Genomic DNA, 21,664 nt, shown 5'->3' with positions numbered 1-21,664 from the left:
AAATAAAAGACATACTTGAATTTCAGTGTTCTGCAGGCTATCCAGTAGGTGGCAGTATTGTCCTGTTTAAGAGTGTCACAACATTGCTGTTTACGGCAGACAAACTGCTTTACGGTAGACTAAACGTGACTGCTGTTGTTGTGCGTTGTTACCGCGCTGGGAGGACGTTAATGAAACTGCCTAACAATAAACCCACATAAGAAACCAAGAACTCTCTCTCCTTGTTGTGCACTCTACTCTCTAAAAGCCGTAGATGTTATGACGTCATTGGGCAGGCAAGCTGCTGGGAAAGCGGACGTGAGAACGGCTGTCCCCACTCAGGTCCGCATTGAGCTGGAGGGGGCGTGGCCTCCAGCTCCGGCTGAACACCGGGAGTTTGTCGGGAGAAAATCTCTGCCGGGAAGTTGTCGGGAGAGGCGCTGAATAACGGGATTCTCCCGCTAAAAACGGGAGGGTTGGCAAGTATGGCTAATATAGACACTTACATCATGTGTTGCCTTCATTACAACACTTACAGTATACACAGCTTTTCATTTGGTGCGGCTCCAGACAGATTTGTTTTTTGTATTTTTGGTCCAATATGGTTCTTTCAACGTTTTGGGTTGCCGACCCCTGGACTTAGGGCCGGCCCGTGGCATAGGCCGTATAGGCAAATGCTAAGGGCACCGTCCATCAGGGGGCGCCACGCCAGTGCCACAAATGTTGGAGGAAAAAAATTAAAAAGTTGGTACTATTATTTCTAAATACATAAAATAATCCCACGTTAATTAAAATGCAAAGTAAAGCCTATTTAATAGAAATATTATTTGTTACAACATTACGCCCCCCCTCCCCCGGCACGGTGCGCCCCCTCCCTTCCCGTATCATGACTCTTTTTGGACGTCACCGCATCAAAAAATCAACACAAGATGTCAAAACAGCCAAAACTGTCAGGTGCCCAGGGAAGAAAAAATAGAAAAGAAGAGGAGGAGAAACGAGAGAAAGACAGAGGTAGCAGGTAGGTAACGTTAGCCTACATGAAATTATTTGTCTGTTACAGAATGTGATAGTAACCTTTAGCATTAAGCTAATGTTACATGATTCGGCAATTCCTAATCAATAAATAGCTAGTTCTGTTTTAACTTCTGGTTAATATTGTGGAGGGGGCTAAATTGTTATGGAAAATATTAATGTAACGTTAGGTAATTACAGTACTCCCTGGTGTACAGTAATTTGTAAGTCATTCTAGTTAATGCAATATTAAAAAGCACAAATAGAGAACTCTGTAGGATCCCCTTTTTTTGTAATATAGTTGTTAAAGTCATACTGGTTTGATATCTTGTTTTGTGCAGTGCCTTATTTATATTGTATTTTTAATTTATTTTATGCAACTTGTTGACACGTTTTATTTTGTGTTTGTGTATGTAAAATTGAACTAAAATATTGTATTTCATATATTCATTTTTTATTTTTTGTATTCATTTATTTATCCATAGTTTTTTTTATCTTGTTAACAATTCTGATTGTTAATTTGCTTTCTTTAAGTAAAAAAAAGGTCAAAGACAACGCTATTCGGTTTCTTGTGAGTATATACACTTCACTGCAGATGTGGGGGGGGGGGCGCCACCTAAAATCTTGCCTAGGGCGCCAGATTGGTTAGGGCCGGGCCTGCCTGGACTAACTCTAAGTACAGAAGTGTTAAGTTAAAACATCAAAGCTAAGACTTTCCAGAAGAAGATGTTACCTGTCACTTTGAGTTTCTTGCTTTCGCTTGTCATCCCCCGGCCATCAATGTTGATCTGACACTTGTACTTGCCCGTGTTGGATACTCTGGCGTCAGGCAGTCGGTACAGGAGGTCGTCTGAGCTGCCCATGTTCTTTGTGTACACTGTGATGCCGTCCTTGTAGATTTTGTACTCACGACTCAGCGGCTCCGTGCCTGAGATGCTGACCAGTGCCTGGCATCTCACGGTCACATTGGTGCCCCGCGCCACATCAGAACTGGGCTCAAGAGATATGCTGATGTCTCTTATAGTGAAACCTGCATTGTAAATAAATACAAACGTTACAAATGAGATGATTTATAAAAGAACCCCCGACTCACCTTGAACATTTTGGTTCAAATGCATGATTTTTGACAAAAGTATCATCTATAATTGGCTTCCACAAACATAAAGTGTTCAACTTTATCTCAAGGCTGCACCTAAGAGTGCTATTATGCTGTAGTTTAAACGTTATATAGAAATGTGAAAAACGTCAAAATATTTTTGAAATCATTCAATGCTATTTTCTGCCTATTCTTGATTTTACACAACGAAATACTGGGTTTTTACAGCGCATTTTTGGACATCCAAAGTACTTTACATTTAAAATACAGGGTCACCACTTTGTGAACAAATGCGTGAGCAAATTGTCCAACAGTTTAATAACAATATTTCTCAACGAGCTCTTGCAAGGAATTTAGGGATTTCCCCATCTACGGTCCGTAATATCATCAAAAGGTTCAGAGAATATGCAGAAATCCCCGCACATAAGCGATGATATTACGGAACTTCGATCCTTCAGGCGGTACTGCATCAAAAAGCGACATCGGTGTGTAAAGGATATCACCACATGAGCTCAGGAACACTTCAGAAAACCGCTGTCAGTAACTACAGTTGGTCGCTACATCTGTAAGTGCAAGTTAAAACTCTACTATGCAAAGCGAAAGCCATTTATCAACAACACCCAGAAACTCCGCCGGCTTCGCTGGGCCCGAGCTCATTTAAGATGGACTGATACAAAGTGGAATAGTGTTCTGTGGTCTTATGAGTCCACATTTCAAATTGTTTTTGGAAACAGTGGACGTCCTGTCCTCCAGAACAAAGAAGAACCACTCGGATTGTTCTAGGCGCAAAGTTTAAAAGCCAGCATCTGTGATGGTATGGGGGTGTATTAGTGCCCAAGGCATGGGTAACTTACACATCTGTGAAGGCACCATTAATGCTGAAAGGTACATACAGGTTTTGGAGCAACATATGTTGCCATCCAAGCAACGTTATAATGGACGCCCCTGCTTATTTCAGCAAGACAATGCCAAGCCACGTGTAACAACAGTTGGCTTCATAGTAAAAGAGTGCGGGTACTAGACTGGCCTGCCTGTAGTCCAGACCTGTCTCCCATTGAAAATGTGTGGTGCATTATGAAGCCTAAAATACCACAACGGAGACCCTGAACTGTTGAACAACTTAAGCTGTACATCAAGCAAGAATGGGAAAGAATTTCACCTGAATAGCTTCAAAAATTGGTCCCCTCAGTTCCCAAACGTTTACTGAGTGTTGTTAAAAGGAAAGGCCATGTAACACAGTGGTAAAAATGCCCCTGTGCCAACTTTTTTGCAATGTGTTGCTGCCATTAAATTCTAAGTTAATGATTATTTGCAAAAATGTTTTGAAGTTTGTCAGTTGGAACATTAAGTATCTTGTCTTTGCAGTCTATTCAATTGAATATAAGTTGAAAAGGATTTGCAAATCATTGTATTTTGTTTTTATTTACGAATTACACAACTTGCCAACTTCACTGGTTTTGGGTTTTGTAGTTGTTTTTTTTAGAGCCTTCAGTATTTCGCAACATCCTTGCACATTTTGGCAAATCGTTGTTATTTTTTGCCAATCAAATTTGTCCCTGAGCAGCGCTCCAAAACAATGCAACTGTATAGCCAATCAAATATTTCCGTGCATCGCCCACTACGTTCTTCTTATTTCCTTGTTTACATTGACAGAGGCGTGTGATGATAATCTCTCGTCGTCTCTCATTTACTAACAAAAATAACTGCAATAGATTGAGGTCATTAGTTTTTTTTAATGTTCTCAACTAATCTATGGGTAAAATTACAAACAATTTGTGCAAAAACTACACACACAATGTCTGCAGATAGGGGACAATAAGGGAACCCAAGTTCCGCAGAATGGCCAGTTAGTGAGACAGAGTAGAAATTATGGAGGTTAATTTGTGTCTTCAATAAAAAAAGCTTTTTTTGACACTGAATTTATGTACCGTATTTTCCTGGACTATAAGGCGCACTTAAAATCTTTTTTTTTCTTCTCAAAACTCGACAGTACGCCTTATAACCCGGTGCGCCTAATGTACAGAATAATTCAGTTGTGCTTACCGACCTCGAAGCTATTTTATTTGGTACATGGTGAAATGATAAGTGTGACCAGTAGATGGCAGTCATACATAAGAGATATGTGTAGACTGCAATATGACTCAAGTTAACACCAACATTTTATATGTTCCATTAAAAATAAAGAACATTACACACGGCGCTCAAAAATCTATCAAAATGTTTTAGTACGACTTTGGTAAGCTATGAAGCCGCACTGCTTGATGGATTGTACTGTGCTTCAACATAGGAGTATTATTATGGTGTGTGTATAAGGTAAGACATTATCTGGCATTTTGTTTCGCAATATTATGCAAAAGCAACTTTTCTTACCTTCTGGTACCTGCTGATCTGTATTTGCATAAGTTCTGAAAATTTGCGCGAGTCCGCCTTTGTAGTCCGTGGCGACGCCGTAGTCGATAAGCTTCTTCTTTTTCTCTATCTTCTTGTTATGGGACATTCATCCTCCGCTGTTGCCATTTCTAATATAAAGTAGTGTAAAGTTCTAACTTATATCTGTCAGTAAAGTCACCATGAAAGCGCTAAAACATACCGGTATGGTGAGTTTACATTATTCACCCAAGGAGCTTTAGTTATTAGAGTTCCGGTCGGACGGTTTTTCACGGGACACATTTCCGGCGTTGTTGTTGCACTAGTGAGCCACGGATGAGGAGATGCTGCTCCGTTATTGATTGAAGTAAAGTCTGAATGTCATTAAAACAGTTAGCTCCATCTTTTGACACTTCTTCCACTCCCGTCCTTGCACGCTACACCGCTACAACAAAGATGACGGGGAGAAGACGCTGTCGAAGGTGAGCCACGTAAATAAGACCGCCCACAAAACGGCGCATCTTGAAGCGACTGTCAGAAAGCGGCTTGAAGATGATCTGTAAAACATAATCTATGCAACATTTTGACCAAAGAACCACCATTACATGTTATGTAGACCACATAGTGTTTTACATTTAGAAAAAAATAAATAATAATATGACTCCTTTAATGCACCCTATAATTTGGTGCGCCTTATATATGAAAAAAGATCAAAAATAGACCATTCATCGGCAGTGCGTCTTATAATCCGGTGCGCCCTATGTCCGGAAATACTGTAACTATATTTATTTTGCCTTTGAATTTTGTGAACTGAATTCTTTTACATCAAATTATGCTGACATTTGAAAAAAACAATTTTAGCAAAATGCGTGTGTCTAAAAATTCAGTTTAAAAAATCAGTGTTTAAAAATTCAATGTATAAAAATTCAGAGTATTACAATTCAGTGTAAAAATAAATAAATAAATAAGTGCTGAAAACTTTGCTGCTTCAAAACGCAAAACACTTCTAGTAAATTAAGACTGAAGCAATCAATAATGTCACAGAAGTAGTCAATGAGGTGTCAAGCTTGAAGTCACTTAATGTGGGGCTGACAAGTAGGCAGGTTATGCAGCACTACACATAATCTGCTGTATGTCCTGGGATCTCTTTTTACGAGCACTTTAAACCAGGGGTGTCCAAACTGCAGCCCGCCTATGTCTTCAATTTCCCCTTTATTTAGAAAAGTATCGAAATACATTTTGGTGCCAAAATATTGGTATCAGGACAACCCTAATCTAGGGTTAATACGGCTATGCTTTTATTTTGAAGCTCTGCAGTGAATAGAAAGTCACTGTGAGTAGGTTCTAATGTTGTGTACAGGAGTTGTTAGCGGTATGCCATCTTGGGAAGCTCACAATTAAATAACGATTTCATTATAAAATGAAAACAATTATCATGAGTGATTATTGATGCATTTTTTTCCCCAGACCGGATTTCTTTTGAACATGGTGAATTTGACAGCATCCATTGAAATATTAATAAATATAAATGATACAACAATGCAGGACACAACATAGCTTAGCTTATTTTGTATATTCAGAAATAATAAATCAAGACTTACCATACAAAACTATTTACAAAAAAATAATTTTTGTGTAAAATCATCAACTTTTTGTATGTGTGTACTAGCGCGAGTGAGAAGTTGGTTGGGTGTGGAGAAATTATTATTATTTTTATTTTTTTTGTGGTTATGGCCAGTTTTGCAATGAAGCGATTGTTGATTGACCCCCTCCTTGTCATCCTTAACGTCACGGAAGAAGACTAGACCCTCCCCGTCATCTTTGTTGTAGCGGTGTAGCGTGCAAGGACGGGAGTGGGAGAAGTGTCAAAAGATGGAGCTAACTGTTTTAATGACATTCACACTTTACTTCAATCAATAACGGAGCAGCATCTCCTCCTCCGTGGCTCACTAGTGCAACAACACCGGAAATGTGTCCTATGAATAACCGTCCTTGGGTGAATAATGTAAACTCACTACACCGGTATGTTTTAGCACTTTCATGGCAAGTTTACTGACAGATATAAGTAAGAACTTTACACTACTTTATATTAGAAATGGCAACAGCGGAGGATGAATGTCTCATAACAAGAAGATAGAGAAAAAGAAGAAGCTTATCGACTATGGTGTTGGTACGGACTACAAAGGCAGACACGCGCGCATTTTCAGGACTTATGCAGATCCTAAATACAGATCCGCAGGTACCAGAAGGTAAGAAAAGTTGCTTTTGCATAATATTGCGAAACAAAACACCAGATAATATGTCTTACCTTATACACACACCATAAAGAAACTTGTATGTTAAAGCACGGTACAATCCATTAAGCGGTGCGGCTTTATAGCTTACCAAAGTCGTACTAAAACAGTTTGATAGATTTTTGAGCGCCGTGTGTAATGTTCTATATTTTCAATGGAACATATAAAATGTTGGTGTTGCTTGAGTCATATTGCAGTCCACACATTTCTATTATGTGTGACTGCCATCTACCGGTCACATGTCACCATGTACCAAATAAAATAGCTTCGAGGTTGGTAAGCACAACCAAAATGATTCCGTACATTAGGCGCACCGGGTTATAAGGCGCACTGTCGAGTTTTGAGAAAATGAAAGGATTTTAAGTGCGCCTTTTAGTCCGAAAAATATGGTATGTGATCTTACTAACATGGAAAATAGTAGATTTTTGAACATTTGTTGATGGATGTTGATTGCCACATTGCAATGTAGAACCCTAGTACCGGTAGTTCTGTTGCTGTTGTCTTTTCACTTTGCTTTGTGATAACAATGAAGTTAACAATACTACAACACATGTCTATACAGATACATTTTTCATAAAAATGACCACTTTGTTGAATTTTATGTCAGCAAAAGCAGTCAACTTTTTACTAGTAAGTACAGAATGGACTAGAACTTGATAAATTGGTCCACAGTGACAGCTTGTTGACAAATTGGACCGACTTAATAAGGTTCAACTGTTTTAACAGCATGTACCATTCAAACGACAGCAAAGAACCTAAGAACAAGGATTTGAAATGAAATGATTGAAAACATAATTTGGGTTTTGAAAATGTCAAATTTCTCTGAACCTTTTGATGACATTACGGACCGTAGATGGTGAAATCCCTAAATTCCTTGCAATAGCTGGTTGAGAAATGTTGTTCTTAAACTGTTCGACAATTTGCTCACGCATTTGTTCACAAAGTGGTGACCTTTGCCCCATCCTTGTTTGTGAATGACTGAGCATTTCATGGAAGCTGCTTTTATACCCAATCATGGCACCCACCTGTTCCCAATTAGCTTGTTCACCCGTGGGATGTTCCAAATAAGCGTTTGATGAGCATTTCTCAACGTTCTCAGTCTTTTTTGCCACTTGTGCCAGCTTTTTTGAAACATGTTGCAGGCATCAAATTCCAAATGAGCTAATATTTGCAAAAAAATAACAAAATTTTCCAGTTTGAACGTTAAGTATATTGTCTTTGCAGTCTATTCAATTGAATATAAGTTGAAAAGGATTTGCAAATCACTGTATTCCGTTTTTATTTACCATTTAAACAACGTGCCAACTTCACTGGTTTTGTTAAACAAAAACATTGTACGCATTAAAAAAAATTACAAGGAATGATTAGGATCATCCCTTGTAAACTTAAATTCAAAATTCTATTAAACTTTACCAATTCTCACTCTAAGTCTACATTACAGGGCTTCATAAATAACTTGCTTTAAAATTATGAATCAAGCCAATATTTAGGTATTTATTTGTATTTTTTTTTAAAAATGATGAAAATAAAATATTCAGATACATTTTAAAAGATATGAAATTGCATGTAGTGCGTGTATTCTTTTCTGTCAAAATTAAAAGTTGAATACATTCAGTAAGAAAATTCCTAGCTTTTTTACATAAAATAATGTAGCGGCCCAGATATGGCCCCCAAGCCTTGGGTTTGATACTTGTGATCTACAAGGTTTCTCTTAAGCCTGAAAACAAATAACTCAAAAAATAGCTATTTAAAAAAATAAATAAAGAAAAATATACTAAAAATAATATTACTTTAAAATTGTTTAAAATTCATTGGCCTTAGGGTTACGCCAAAAAACGCAATCTTAATGCCGAGTGTTAAATCTTGTCCAGAAATTTGAGACAGCACCTGAAAAAAGTTCCCCCAGGAGTTGTCAAGGGTGGGGAAAGACCACATCATGTGACCCTCTTTGGTTGGGCTATGACTGCACCTGAGGCATGCAGGGTCCAGCTCAGGGTCAATTTCTGCCAATTTTTCCCTTGTGTAAGGGAGGCAGAGATCACTTTGAACTGGATTAAACCGTGTCAAACACAGAGGGAGGAAGTATGAATACGGGTCAGGCAGGATTTCCACTCCTCATTATACTAACACCAATGTCTTTTTCCCAGGCAGATTTGGACTTCTCCCATTAAATACCGTATTTTTCGGACTCTAAGGCACACTTAAAATCATTTCCTTTTCTCAAAACTCGACAGTGCGCCTTATAACCCGGTGCACCTAATGTATGGAATAATTCCGGTTGTGCTTACCGACCTCGAAGCAATTTTATTTGGTACATGGTGTAATGATAAGTGTGACCAGTAGATGGTAGTCACACATAAGAGATACGTGTAGATTGCAATATGACTACAGTAAACAACAGCAACACTTTAAATGTTCCATTGAAAATAAAGAACATTACACACGGCACTCAACAATCTGTCAAAGCCGCACCGCTTGATGGATTGTCGGCCCATTACGGCTACTGTAGTCAGAGATACAAGTATTATTATGGTGTGTGTATAAGGACCGCAAAATGGCACCCATTAGCAGACATATCTGCCGTTTTGTTTCGCATTATACAAAACTAACTTTTCGATGTGTATTTGAGATCTGCATAAGTCCTGAAAATTTGCGCACGTCCGCCACTGTAGTCCCTGCCGACACCGTAGTCGATAAGCTTCTTCTTTTTCACTATCTTCTTGTTATGGGACATTCATCCTCCGCTGTTGCCATTTCTAATATAAAGTAGTGTAAAGTTCTAACTTATATGTCACTATGGAAGCGCTAAATACTACCGGTGTAGTGAGTTTACATTATTCACCCAAGGAATTAGAGAATTCAGGTCAGACCGGTTTTCAAGGGACACATTTCCGGCGTTGTTGTTGCACTAGTGAGCCACGGATGAGGAGATGCTGCTCCGTTGTTGATTGAAGTAAAGTCTGAATGTCATTAAAACAGTTAGCTCCATCTTTTGACACTTCTTCCACTCCCGTCCTTGCACGCTACACCGCTACAACAAAGATGACGGGGAGAAGACGCTGTCGAAGGTGAGCCACGTAAATAAGACCACCCACAAAACGGCGCATCCTGAGACAACTGTCAGAAAGCGACTTGAAGATGATCTGTAAAACATAATCTATGCAACATTTTGACCAAAGAACCACCATTACATGTTATGTAGACCACAAGGAAGTGTTTTACATTTAGAAAAAAATCATAATAATATGACACCTTTAATGCGCCTTTGTATGAAAAAAGACTTGAATAGACCATTCATCGGCAGTGCGCCTTATAATCCAGTGCGCCCTATGGTCCAGAAAATACGGTAGGTTTAATTTTTAGCATCGAATTGTACAAAACGGAGGCACGTTTTTTGCTGAATGGGTCTTCGCCTAGAATAGTGTCCACTTGGTTCTGTGGCGGTAAATAGAGGGTGAAGGAAACGGTCTTTGTAAAACTACGTGGTTGAAGGTACTTAAACTTGTGTAGCACGAGTATTGTAATCTAGGAGTAAAATGTTAAATGAACTAAATGTGCCATTTATTCAGGTCTATTTTCATTAAAGGAGTCATATTATTATGATTATTTTCTAAATGTAAAACACTTCCTTGTGGTCTACATAACATGTGATGGTGGTTATTTGATCAAAATGTTGCATAGATGATGTTTTACAGATCATCTTCAAGTCGCTTTCTGACAGACGCTTAAGGATGCGCTGGTTTGTGGGCGGTCTTATTTACGTGGCTCACCTTCGACAGCGTCTTCTCCCCGTCATCTTTGTTGTAGCGGTGTAGCGTGCAAAGATGGGAGTGGAAGAAGTGTCAAAAGATGGAGCTAACTGTTTTAATGACATTCAGACTTTACTTCAATCAACAACGGAGCAGCATCTCCTCATCCGTGGCTCACTAGTGCAACAACAACACCAGAAATGTGTCCCGTGAAAAACCGTCCAACCGGAACTCTCTAATAACTAAAGTTCCTTGGGTGAATTATGTAAACTCACTACACTGGTAGTTTTTAGCGCTTTCGTGGTGAGTTTACTGACAGATATAAGTAAGAACTTTACACTACTTTATATTACAAATGGCAACAGCGGAGGATGAATGTCCCATAACAAGAAGATAGAGAAAAAGAAGAAGCTTATCGACTACGGTGTTGGCACGGACTACAAAGGCGGACTTATGCAGATCCTAAATACAGATCAGTGGGTACCAGAAGGTTGGTTTTGGATAATATTGCGAAACAAATCGGCAGATAATATGTCTTACCTTATGCAGACACCATAATAATACTCGTATGTTGAAGCACAGTACAATCCATCAAGCGGTGCGGCTTCATAAAAATGTTGATAGATTTTTGAGCGCCGTGTGTAATATTCTATATTTTCAATGGAACATATAACATTTTAATAATAATAATAATAATACCTGGGATTTATATAGCGCTTTTCTAAATACCCAAAGTTGCTTTACACGTGTGGGGGGGGGGGGGGGGATTAAAACAACTTTATTAGGAAAAGAAACTAAGAAAAGAAAAAATATATATATATATATATAATTGTATAATAATAATAATAATAATAATAATAATAAAGAAACACCAAGGGCAGGGTCAGTTTGGAAAGGCTAATGTGAAGAGGTGAGTTTTTAGGGTGGTTTTGAAGGTAGGGAGGGAGGGGGCTTCTCTGATGTGCCTGGGGAGAGCGTTCCAGAGAGAGGGGGCAGCCACGGAGAAGGCCCTGTCGCCCCAGGTTCGGCGCCTGGTCTTGGGGACCTCCAGGAGGCCAGCATCACTAGACCTGAGGGAACGGGACGGAACGTGTGGCTGGAGGAGGTCAGAGAGGTAGGGTGGAGCCAGGTTATGGAGTGCCTTGTAGGTGGTGAGGAGTATTTTAAAGGGGATTCTGTATTTGACAGGCAGCCAGTGGAGGTCATGAAGGACAGGTGTGATGTGCTCTCTGGAGCGGGTTCCGGTGAGCAGGCGGGCAGCGGAGTTCTGGACATATTGCAGTTTATTGAGGGTTTTGGAAGTGATGCCATAGAGGATGCTGTTGCAATAGTCTAGCCGGGATGAGATGAAGGCGTGGATGAGGGTTTCGGCAGCAGAGGGTGTGAGGGAGGGCCGGAGACGGGCAATGTTTCTGAGGTGGAAGAATGCAGTTTTGGTGATGTGGTTTACATGGGGGAGGAATGAGAGGGTAGGGTCGAAGATTACACCTAGATTGCGGATGTGGGTGGAGGTAGTGACAAGGGAACCGTCGATGTTTAATGAAAAGTCCTGAGTGGAGCGAGTGAGGGAGTCGGGGCCAATTATAATTATTTCAGATTTGTTGCAGTTGAGTTTTAGAAAGTTTTTTTGCATCCAGGTTTTTATGTCTGTGAGGCAGGTGGTAAGGGTGGAGTGGGTGGCTGGGGTGATGGTCGTGGTGGAAAGGTATAGTTGTGTGTCGTCGGCATAGCAGTGAAATTGAAGGCCGTGGTGGCGGAGGATCTGACCGAGGGGCAGGAGGTAGATGGTGAAGAGTAGGGGGCCAAGTACTGAGCCTTGGGGGACGCCGTGGGTGACTGGGGCAGTGGAGGAGGTGCAGTTGTTGATTGAGATGAATTGCTGACGGTCAGAGAGGTAGGATTTCATCCAGGAGAGGGCAGTGCCGGATAAACCAAGGGAGGAGTGGAGGCGTGATAGGAGGATGGAGTGGTTGATGGTGTCGAAGGCAGCACTGAGGTCGAGGAGAATGAGGATGGAGAGGGAACCAGAGTCGGCGGAGAGGAGGATGTCGTTGGTGACCTTGAGGAGGGCAGTTTCTGTGCTGTGGAGTGAGCGGAAGCCGGATTGGAACGTTTCGTATAGGTTATTGTGGAGAAGGTGGGATTTGATTTGGGAGGCAACTGCACGTTCGAGAATTTTAGAGAGGAAGGGGAGGTTGGAGATGGGCCTGTAGTTGTTGGGGAAGTTGGGGTCGAGACCGGATTTCTTGAGGATGGGGGTGATGGCAGCCAGCTTGAGGGCAGGAGGGACAGAGCCAGTGGATAGGGAGGAGTTAATTATAGTGGTGATGAGAGGTGAGAGTGAGGGAAGGCAGGCTATAACTAAAGTGGATGGGATTGGGTCGAGGATGCAGGTGGAGGCTTTCATACCAGAAGTTATGGAGGATAGGTCAGTTGTGGTGATTTCGGAGAAGAAGTTGAGTGGGTGGTTGGAGAGTAAAGGGGGGGCATGATCGGGGGTAGGGGAGGAGGTGGGAGAGGAGGCGGCCAGTTCAGAGTGGATGGTGTTGATTTTTGATTGAAAAAATGATAAAAATTCTTCACATTTGCTGGTGGTGAATGAGGTGGTGGTGGTGTCCATGGGTTTGAGGAGTTGGGTTACGGTAGAGAAGAGTATCTTGGGGTTGTTGCTGCCGGATTGTATGACGGAGGAGTAGTGGGAAGTGCGTGCATTGTTGAGGGCATCTCTGTATTCCTGTTGGTGTAGTGTGTAGATGTCCAGGTGAACAGTGAGACCGGTTTTCTTTGAGAGCCGTTCAAGCTGCCGGCCCTTGGCTTTAAGGTGACGGAGGTGGTCAGTGTACCAGGGGGCAGTGTGGGTGTAGGAGACAGTTTTGGTTTTTATGGGGGCGAGTTGATTGAGACAGGAGGAGAGTGCGCTGTTGTATCTGTTAACCAGTTCAGTGGGGGAGGCGCTCAAAGTGAGGGTATGATCGGAGGTGGTGTCAATCAGTAGGGCGGAAAGAGAGGGGGGGTGGATTGATTTCATGTTCCGGTATGATATGGAGCGTTGCTGCTTGATAAGGGGGGTGGGGATGTCTATGTCCAGGGTGAGGGCCAGGTGGTCTGAGAGAATGTCTGTGAGGTTGAAGCTGGTGAGGTTGCTGATGGAGAGTCCAGTGGTGCAAATTAAGTCCAGGGTGTGTCCTTTTTTGTGGGTGGGGAAGTCAACGTGTTGAGTGATATTAAATGAGTCGAGAATGTCCAGAAATTCAGTGGCAGTTTTGCAGGTGGTGGAATCGACATGAATGTTGAAATCACCCAGTAGGATGACTGAAGGTGAAATGGCACAGAGTTGGGTGAGAAATTCAGAAAGATCGGAAAGGAATGCAGGGTTGGGTTTGGGGGGGCGGTAGATGATTGCAGTGACCAGGGGTTTGGGGCCAGGCAGCTTGAATGACTGGTGCTCAAAGGAGGAGGGGGTTGTGATGGTTACAACAGTGGGTTTCAAGTGTTGGCGGTATATTGTAGCTATACCGCCAGCACGACCGTCACGTGGTTTATCCATGTAGGTGTATCCTGGGGGTGTAGCTCTGTTGAGGTGAATGTATTCCAGTGGTTTTTGCCAGGTTTCGGTTATGCTGAAAAAGTCTATGTTGTTGTCAGTTATGAATTCACTGAGTATTGGTCCTTTTTTATTGAGTGAGCGGGTATTGAGCAGAGCAAATTTAAGGGATGGGTGAAGTTGGATGGGTGGGGGTGCTTTGGTTAACGGTTGCAGGTAGGCAGAGCGCACGTGTGGTTTGTTATTGTGATGACGTGTGACGTCACTGGGGGTGGGTCGGTTGCGTGACCAGAGTGATGGGATGCAGTGTTGTTCAGTCCGGGAGTAAATAAACTTTCTGCGGGAGCTTCTATGGATGTATCTGGGTCGGGGAAACAGTCCGTGTGTTTTGATGGCTGCTGTGATGTCTGGAGGTGTGGTGACATGGTTGCTGAGTTTGAGGAGTTGCAGAGCGGAGTATTTGAGTCGCATGCTGGCAGTGGTGGATGTTAGCCTGGGATCGTTGGCCGACAGCCGCACACTTGTTGGCCAGAGATGGAGAGACAGGCACAACGCGACGATCCACAGCATGACAGAGGAGAGGAGAGAGGAGTTGGTGGAAGGACCCGCGCCGGCTGCGTGTTGTTGCTGCTAGGGCAGGGTAGCTGGAGGCTGGCTAGCTGTTAGCCACCAGCTGCGGAGCGGTGGCTAGTTAGCAGAGAGCTAACCAGACAGTCGGCGGGTAGCCAGGAGGGCTATCCGCGGTGCAATCCGGGATAACAGTCCGGGAAACAGCTCGTAGTGGCAGGTTGTTGCTGGGCGATGCCAGGAGAATTTTGGTGTTGTTTACTTGAGTCATATTGCAGTCTACACGTATCTCTTATGTGTGACTGCCGCACTGATCATTTCACCATGTACCAAATAAAATAGCTTCGAGGTCTGTGAGCACAACCAAAATTATTCCGTATATTAGCCGCACCAGGTTATAAGGCGCACTGTCAATTTTTGAGAAAATGAATGGATTTTAAGTGCGCCTTATAGTCCGAAAAATACAGTATTCCAAATAAATGTTGCTATCATTTGATTCAAATATTTGAAAGTCAACATTGTCGTACGTCCCGAAATCTGCCTTCCAAGAACGCCGGCTTATTAGTGACCCCCAGATCAAAAAAAGTCTGCAGACTCTAGAGCGTTTTCTATTCTTGCTCCAGTATTCTGGAATACCCTGCGGGCAATAGAGATACTACCTTAGTAGAAGCATTTAAGTCCCACCTTAAAACTCATTTACATGCTCTAGCTTTTGGATAGATCCTACTCAGACCACTTGACCTGCCACTTTTCTTTTTTGCTTTGTCCCCCCTCTCCTACATGGAAAGGATACCAGGTGGTCATGGCTAATCTCTGGAGAGGTACAAGTCTGGAAGAGGCGCTAGTTGTGACCCGGGGCTGACCACTCTTCAATGTATCAGTTGGTGACGTGTCTACATGGAAGATTCCCCAACCACCTTATGTTGGCTTCATTATGGACTGGACTCTCACCTTTTCTATAATTGTAACAATTCAATTTACCGTACCCACTCGGCATCACCCAGGAGTGGGGTCCCCACATTAATGTTTGTTCCAACAGCGTATCAAAATTATGAGCGCATAGTCCTGCCATTGTGCGCGTGACATTTATACCCGAATACATAATACTTCCAACCTCGTCACGTCCGTTGTGTCCTTGAGCAAGACACTTCACCCTTGCTCCTGATGGGTCGGGGCCTTGCATGGCAGCTCCCGCCATCAGTGTGTGAATGTGTGTGTGAATGGGTGAATGTGGAAATAGTATCAAAGCGCGTTGAGTACCTTGAAGGTAGAAAAGCGCTATACAAGTATAACCCATTTACCATATGTAGTAATGTGGCCAGAAATGGTACTGCAATCACGGTCAAAATTCTGTAGTCCCCTCCCACTCCCCATGACTGAGGTTGCCAGATACGCAGCCGAATCCGAATAATACTCCGAGGAACTTCAAATGGCAATCGACTGTAGGTTTCTCTTGTTTATGATTCTTGCAAGATGCTTTACTAAGTAATTATGCCACATTTGACTAATGTTGATTAGCCAAATGTATTTGTAAAGTTACGCAGCAATATTATCGTCGGGTATCAGGACAGATTGTTGGCATTACCCTGCTAAAATGTCTATATATAATATATTATACATCGCATAGGCCTACTTTGATGGCAAGCCAAGGCCAAAAGTAAAATGACCGCCACATTTCGTTCAGCATAACCCCATGTTGCATCAAACCTGACGCACTGCATTCTCTTCCATGTACGCACATCACCATCTTTCAGTGCAGAGTGTGATTCTATGAGCCAACCCACGTTACGCAAAAACCACGTTACGCATAAATCACATAGCCTACTACCATGTCAATACACAAAGTAGAACATCATTACATGTAATGCATTACATTGTGACAAGCAAATACCACCCCATATGTGTGTGATGCACATACAGTACCAGAAACCGCAATTAGCCGTGCTAATGTTAGAACGCATTTGCTCAGCGTATCAGCTTATTGAGAAGGAAATAGGCACTGACACTACAACATATCCACATTTTATTTGGCGAAAATATATTTTGCCCTGTCAGTTGGATGACAAATCGACATATTTCCCCCGTTAGCCTATATGTCGATGTGTCATTGCTAAGCTATGGTGCTTTGCTCCTAAGCATTCGTTGCAGGAACATACTAGCTTTGTTAGACAAGATCATAGACTGTATTGGACAATACAGTTTACATACGAAACGTCCATTTTCATTTATTACAAGTAATAAGAAAACGTAAATGCCTGACTTACCTATCAAGGAGGAAGTTAGCAAGTTTGGTGTCAGATGGAAAAAAATCGTCTTCTACTTCAATTGTCTCCATCTTTCAAAGGCATCCCGATACAAATCCTGATTTTATTCCTGGCTTTGTCATGAATAAGTTGAGAATCGTAACAAGGCCTTTTAGATTTACTAAGGTCTGACATGTTTAGTAACTTTACCAGTGGCAGTAGCCACAGGAAGAGTGCGGTGCGTAACTGGCAACCTGGATGTGACGCGCTCACTGACTTTTTAATTGGTTAAACGGTAGAGGGCGGGGCATCGAAATGAAAACAATAACAATATTTCGGGGCTGTAAATCTAATTTTGAAATGAGCGTATCCTGGCTGAACTACTGTTATCAGTTATAAAGGTATTCAAAAAGAACATGATTTTTTAATGCCTTTTGACATATCAGGGCCATTTATTGATGACTTGACATGAGGTTATTACATATGGCACCTTTAAAGGCAAAAATTAATATGTCAAAATCAGTGTTAAAAATTGGAAACAATAAACTCTTTGAATAGTTCAACTTGCCAAAATTATCCAGCATCTTGAGCAATTTGGGCACAGATTTATTTGGGTTAAAATAGATCTATACAATAGCAGATTGTGCACAAATAAAGACACCTTATGTGTTGTGCCACCTCTTGAGATCCCCATAAAGTCATTATTAGGTGTGCATCTCTACCGTAAATGGCGATCCGATATAAATCTAGATACATGGGTTACAGTACGATCCACTAACATTACATTTTAAAATTTTCGATTCGATGCAAATGGAATCTTTTCATGGTGACATTTTTTTTGTGTGTATCAGGTCAGAACAATGTCATGTGTTTATTTTTTTTAAACAGACACATACACAAATTGTAGAGCTAAAACCTTCAGTGCATTGCAATCTATAAACTTTAAGAAAAGAAGATGTAAACAAAACACTTTTGGAAAAGCTAACAGGTAATTACTGTTATTTACTCAGGTATCAACAATTAAATACAGAGACAAGATGTGCATAGTGCGTAGAGAGGTGTTAAAACACAAAAGTAATCCAAGTATAGTATTAGAAGCTGTCAAGTTATCATGAACTTACCAATAAAGATGATTATTCGGTGGTCGCGTTTACATCTGTGTGCAATAGTAGCAGGTGTTTTTCACACAGCTTTATGGCGACAAGTAGTCATCATATTTGCAAAAAAAAAAACCATATCACCTGACACGTAGAAGTCATTTGGGAAATGTTCGGCTCTGTATTTTGGAGTTAGTTTGGTAGTTTGAGGTGGCCGTGTGTCCCGGAGGCAAGCACAGAAATAACCCTAGAAGGGTGCATTACGATGGTCAGATGGATAAAGAAGTACGGATAGCAGTATCATTAGTTCACAATTTTAACGGTCTGCCTGGACCGACCCAAGGACCCAGGACTTATAAGTCCTGAAAATTTGCGCACGTCCGCCACTGTAGTCCGAGGTGATACCGTAGTCGATAAGCTTTTTCACTATCTTCTTGTTATGGGACATTCATCCTCTGCTTTTGCCATTTCTAATATAAAGTAGTGTAAAGTTCTTACTTATATCTCACTATGGAAGCGCTAAAAACTACCGGTGTAGTGAGTTTACATAATTCACCCAAGGAACTTTAGTTATTAGAGAGTTCCGGATTAGACAGTTTTTCACAGGAAACATTGTTGCACTAGTGAGCCACGGATGAGGAGATGCTGCCTCGTTATTAATTGAAGTAAAGCCTGAATGTCATTAAAACAGTTAGCTCCATCTTTTGACACTTCTTCCACTCCCGTCCTTGCACGCTACACCGCTACAACAAAGATGACGGGGAGAAAACGCTGTCGAAGGTGAGTCACGTAAATAAGACCGCCCTCAAAACGGCGCATCCTGAAGCGATTTGAAGATGATGTGTAAAACATCATCTATGCAACATTTTGACCAAAGAACCACCATCACATGTTATGTAGACCACAAGGAAGTGTTTTACATTTAGAAAAAAACATGAGAATTCCCCCCCCTTATAATCCGGTGCGCCTTTTGTATGAAAAAAGACCTGACTAGAACCGCTCATCAGCAGTGCACCTTAAAATCCGGTGCGCCCTTGGGTACAGAAAGTACGGTAACTGTTTTTAACTGTCCTTATCTCAATATATTATAAACGTAGTTACAAAGATTTACATTATATTATTCATATAATTAAATATTTTTAAATATGTAAATTTTTCTATGATTGTATAACATCAGCATTTTTGCCTCTGTGTTCACACTTGACTTACAACACGAGTCTCCCACCCTCGCTCTTCTATTTTTACCAGTAAACCAACAAAAAAGCAGGAAAAAACCAGCAGGCTATTCAGAGTGGAGTAAACCGCCCTGGAGTAAGCGTCATTCAGGAGGCGCTGATGGAAAACGAGCATGTAGGGACCACAATTGCTGGATGGTAAACTATTCTTTAACAAAGCATCTGTGAAGATTTAGTGCAATAAAAAGAGCCATAAAACCTTCAGCTGATGAAGACTAATAAATCGAATGTTCCATTTCCACGCTAACAAACTGTGTGACACAACATGTTCTCTCATAGTCCACTGCTGTTACTTTTCCACCAATCCCATTGCTTTGATACAAAAATGGATTTCCCCCCCTGCTGTGTTCCTATTATGGCTTTTTAGGGGGATGACAACAGATTTGAATTCATGCAAGCAAAAACAAAACATAATGTGTGTTAGACAGTCAGCAAGTAACTCTTAATGCCCAATGTATCCTGGTCCCTTGGGCAATATAATTCTGAAAGTATTGCTATGTTGTTAATAATAATACCTTTCCGATCATCACTACACCCATGCTATGCAGATACAAAAAGAAACAGACAAAAAGTCAGACCTCACACACTTAATCCGTAAAAAAACTAGTGAAAAGTTTAGGCATATGCCATTATAAAGTCCATAAAATGTCTTCTTACGTTTGTTATTCCCTGTTCGCAATGGTTTCTTTTGAATTACACTACCGTTCAAAAGTTTGGGGTCACCCAGACAATTTTGTGGAATAGCCTTCATTTCTAAGAACAAGAATAGACTGTCGAGTTTCAGATGAAAGTTCTCTTTTTCTGGCCATTTTGAGCGTTTAATTGACCCCACAAATGTGATGCTCCAGAAACTCAATCTGCTCAAAGGAAGGTCAGTTTTGTAGCTTCTGTAACGAGCTAAACTGTTTTTAGATGTGTGAACATGATTGCACAAGGGTTTTCTAATCATCAATTAGCCTTCTGAGCCAATGAGCAAACACATTGTACCATTAGAACACTGGAGTGATAGTTTCTGGAAATGGGCCTCTATACACCTATGTAGATATTGCACCAAAAACCCGACATTTGCAGCTAGAATAGTCATTTACCACATTAGCAATGTATAGAGTGTATTTATTTAAAGTTAAGACTAGTTTAAAGTTATCTTCATTGAAAAGTACAGTGCTTTTCCTTCAAAAATAAGGACATTTCAATGTGACCCCAAACTTTTGAACGGTAGTGTAACTTTTGGTAATCTGTTAATATGTTGTTTGGGGTTCCATTGAATTGATTGTGAGCAGAAACAATGACGTTTAGGCAATGACAAATCCCTGGTACAAGTGGTTAAAATGGACTGATGTTGTGGATATGTCATTTTCGAGAAACAGGTTCATGAAGATCCTAATAAAACATACGCATGCAAGTGTAATGTACTTACTGGACTGTGCGTCCGCCCCTCTCCATGGGTGAAAGTCTTAAAGAAGAAAAAAAGCAGCTGATTAGAGACAAATCAATGACCTTCCTCCAACCAAAGAGATAAGAACATCTTACAGTTGCATATGAGCAAGGAAGTAAGCAGCAGTAGAAAGTAATCCATTCTGTCTGAGGAGCTCTCCAATGGTCCTACCAATGATCCTGGATCCTAATGGATCTCTGACTGATGAGTGTTGATTTGGGTTTGGGATGTGGTTGGTAGACGGGGTGGCACTAAGGTGGCGCTCTACCTCAGCCACTCAGTGACCAGAAGCATCGGTTATCACTCCGAGCAGCCGCGGCTTTGCTTAATTTGACAGGAAGTCAGTGTTGTTTCCTCAGGATGTCCACGCCGGCCCACTATTTGCTGCTGTGGAATGTTCTTTTATTCGTGTGTGTGTGTGAGACAGTCCAAATTATGTTGCAGTAGACAGGCCTTTAACCTCTTTGATTGGCTGTGAGTGACTGACCAGGTAAAAAGAACGACAAACAACACACACACATACATTGTTTCTGTAGCAAAGTGGTTTCCTGAAGTTTATCACTGACATAAGTTTTCACTGACATACAGTCGTGGTCAAAAGTTGACATACACTTGTAAAGAACATAATGTCATGGCTGTCTTGAGTTTCCAATCATTTCTACAACTCTTATTTTTTTTGTGATAGAGTGATTGGAGCACATACTTGTTGGTCACAAAAAAACATTCATGAAGTTTGGTTCTTTTATGAATCTATTATGGGTCTACTGAAAATGTGACCAAATCTGCTGGGTCAAAAGTATACATACAGCAATGTTAATATTTGCTTACATGTCCCTTGGCAAGTTTCACTGCAATAAGGCGCTTTTGGTAGCCATCCACAAGCTTCTGATTGAATTTGTGACCACTCCTCTTGACAAGATTGGTGCAGTTTAGCTAAATGTGTTGGTTTTCTGACATGGACTTGTTTCTTCAGCATTGTCCAACACGTTTAAGTTAGGACTTTGGGAAGGTCATTCTAGAACCTTAATTCTAGCCTGATTTAGCCAT

General features: G+C 41.3%; 1 protein-coding gene across 9 annotated transcripts in view; it reads right to left on the bottom strand.

Moving 5' to 3' along the window:
* The window catches only part of pecam1b (platelet and endothelial cell adhesion molecule 1b), a 79,095-nt gene extending 58,178 nt beyond the window's left edge, over positions 1 to 20,917 (bottom strand). For 5 of the 9 annotated variants that reach the window (XR_009823871.1, XM_062033641.1, XM_062033639.1 and 2 more), the window contains exons 1-3: positions 20,713 to 20,916; positions 20,600 to 20,635; positions 1,724 to 2,020 (exon numbers count right to left, since the gene is read on the bottom strand). Coding sequence is in view for 8 of the 9 variants with exons in the window: in XM_062033641.1 (XP_061889625.1) it covers positions 1,724 to 2,020; positions 20,600 to 20,635; positions 20,713 to 20,758 (379 nt within the window). In the remaining variant the exon portion in view is untranslated. Of the gene's footprint in view, positions 1 to 1,723; positions 2,021 to 20,599; positions 20,636 to 20,712 lie in introns of all 9 variants that reach the window. The other 4 variants (XM_062033637.1, XM_062033638.1, XM_062033644.1 and 1 more) reach the window with 2 other exon arrangements.
* Between the last annotated feature and the right edge of the window lie 747 nt (positions 20,918 to 21,664).

The sequence above is a fragment of the Entelurus aequoreus genome, linkage group LG22 (genome assembly GCF_033978785.1).
Source record: "Entelurus aequoreus isolate RoL-2023_Sb linkage group LG22, RoL_Eaeq_v1.1, whole genome shotgun sequence".
Classification (NCBI taxonomy): Eukaryota; Metazoa; Chordata; class Actinopteri; order Syngnathiformes; family Syngnathidae; genus Entelurus; species Entelurus aequoreus.
This window is presented reverse-complemented; position numbering and strand designations above follow the sequence as displayed.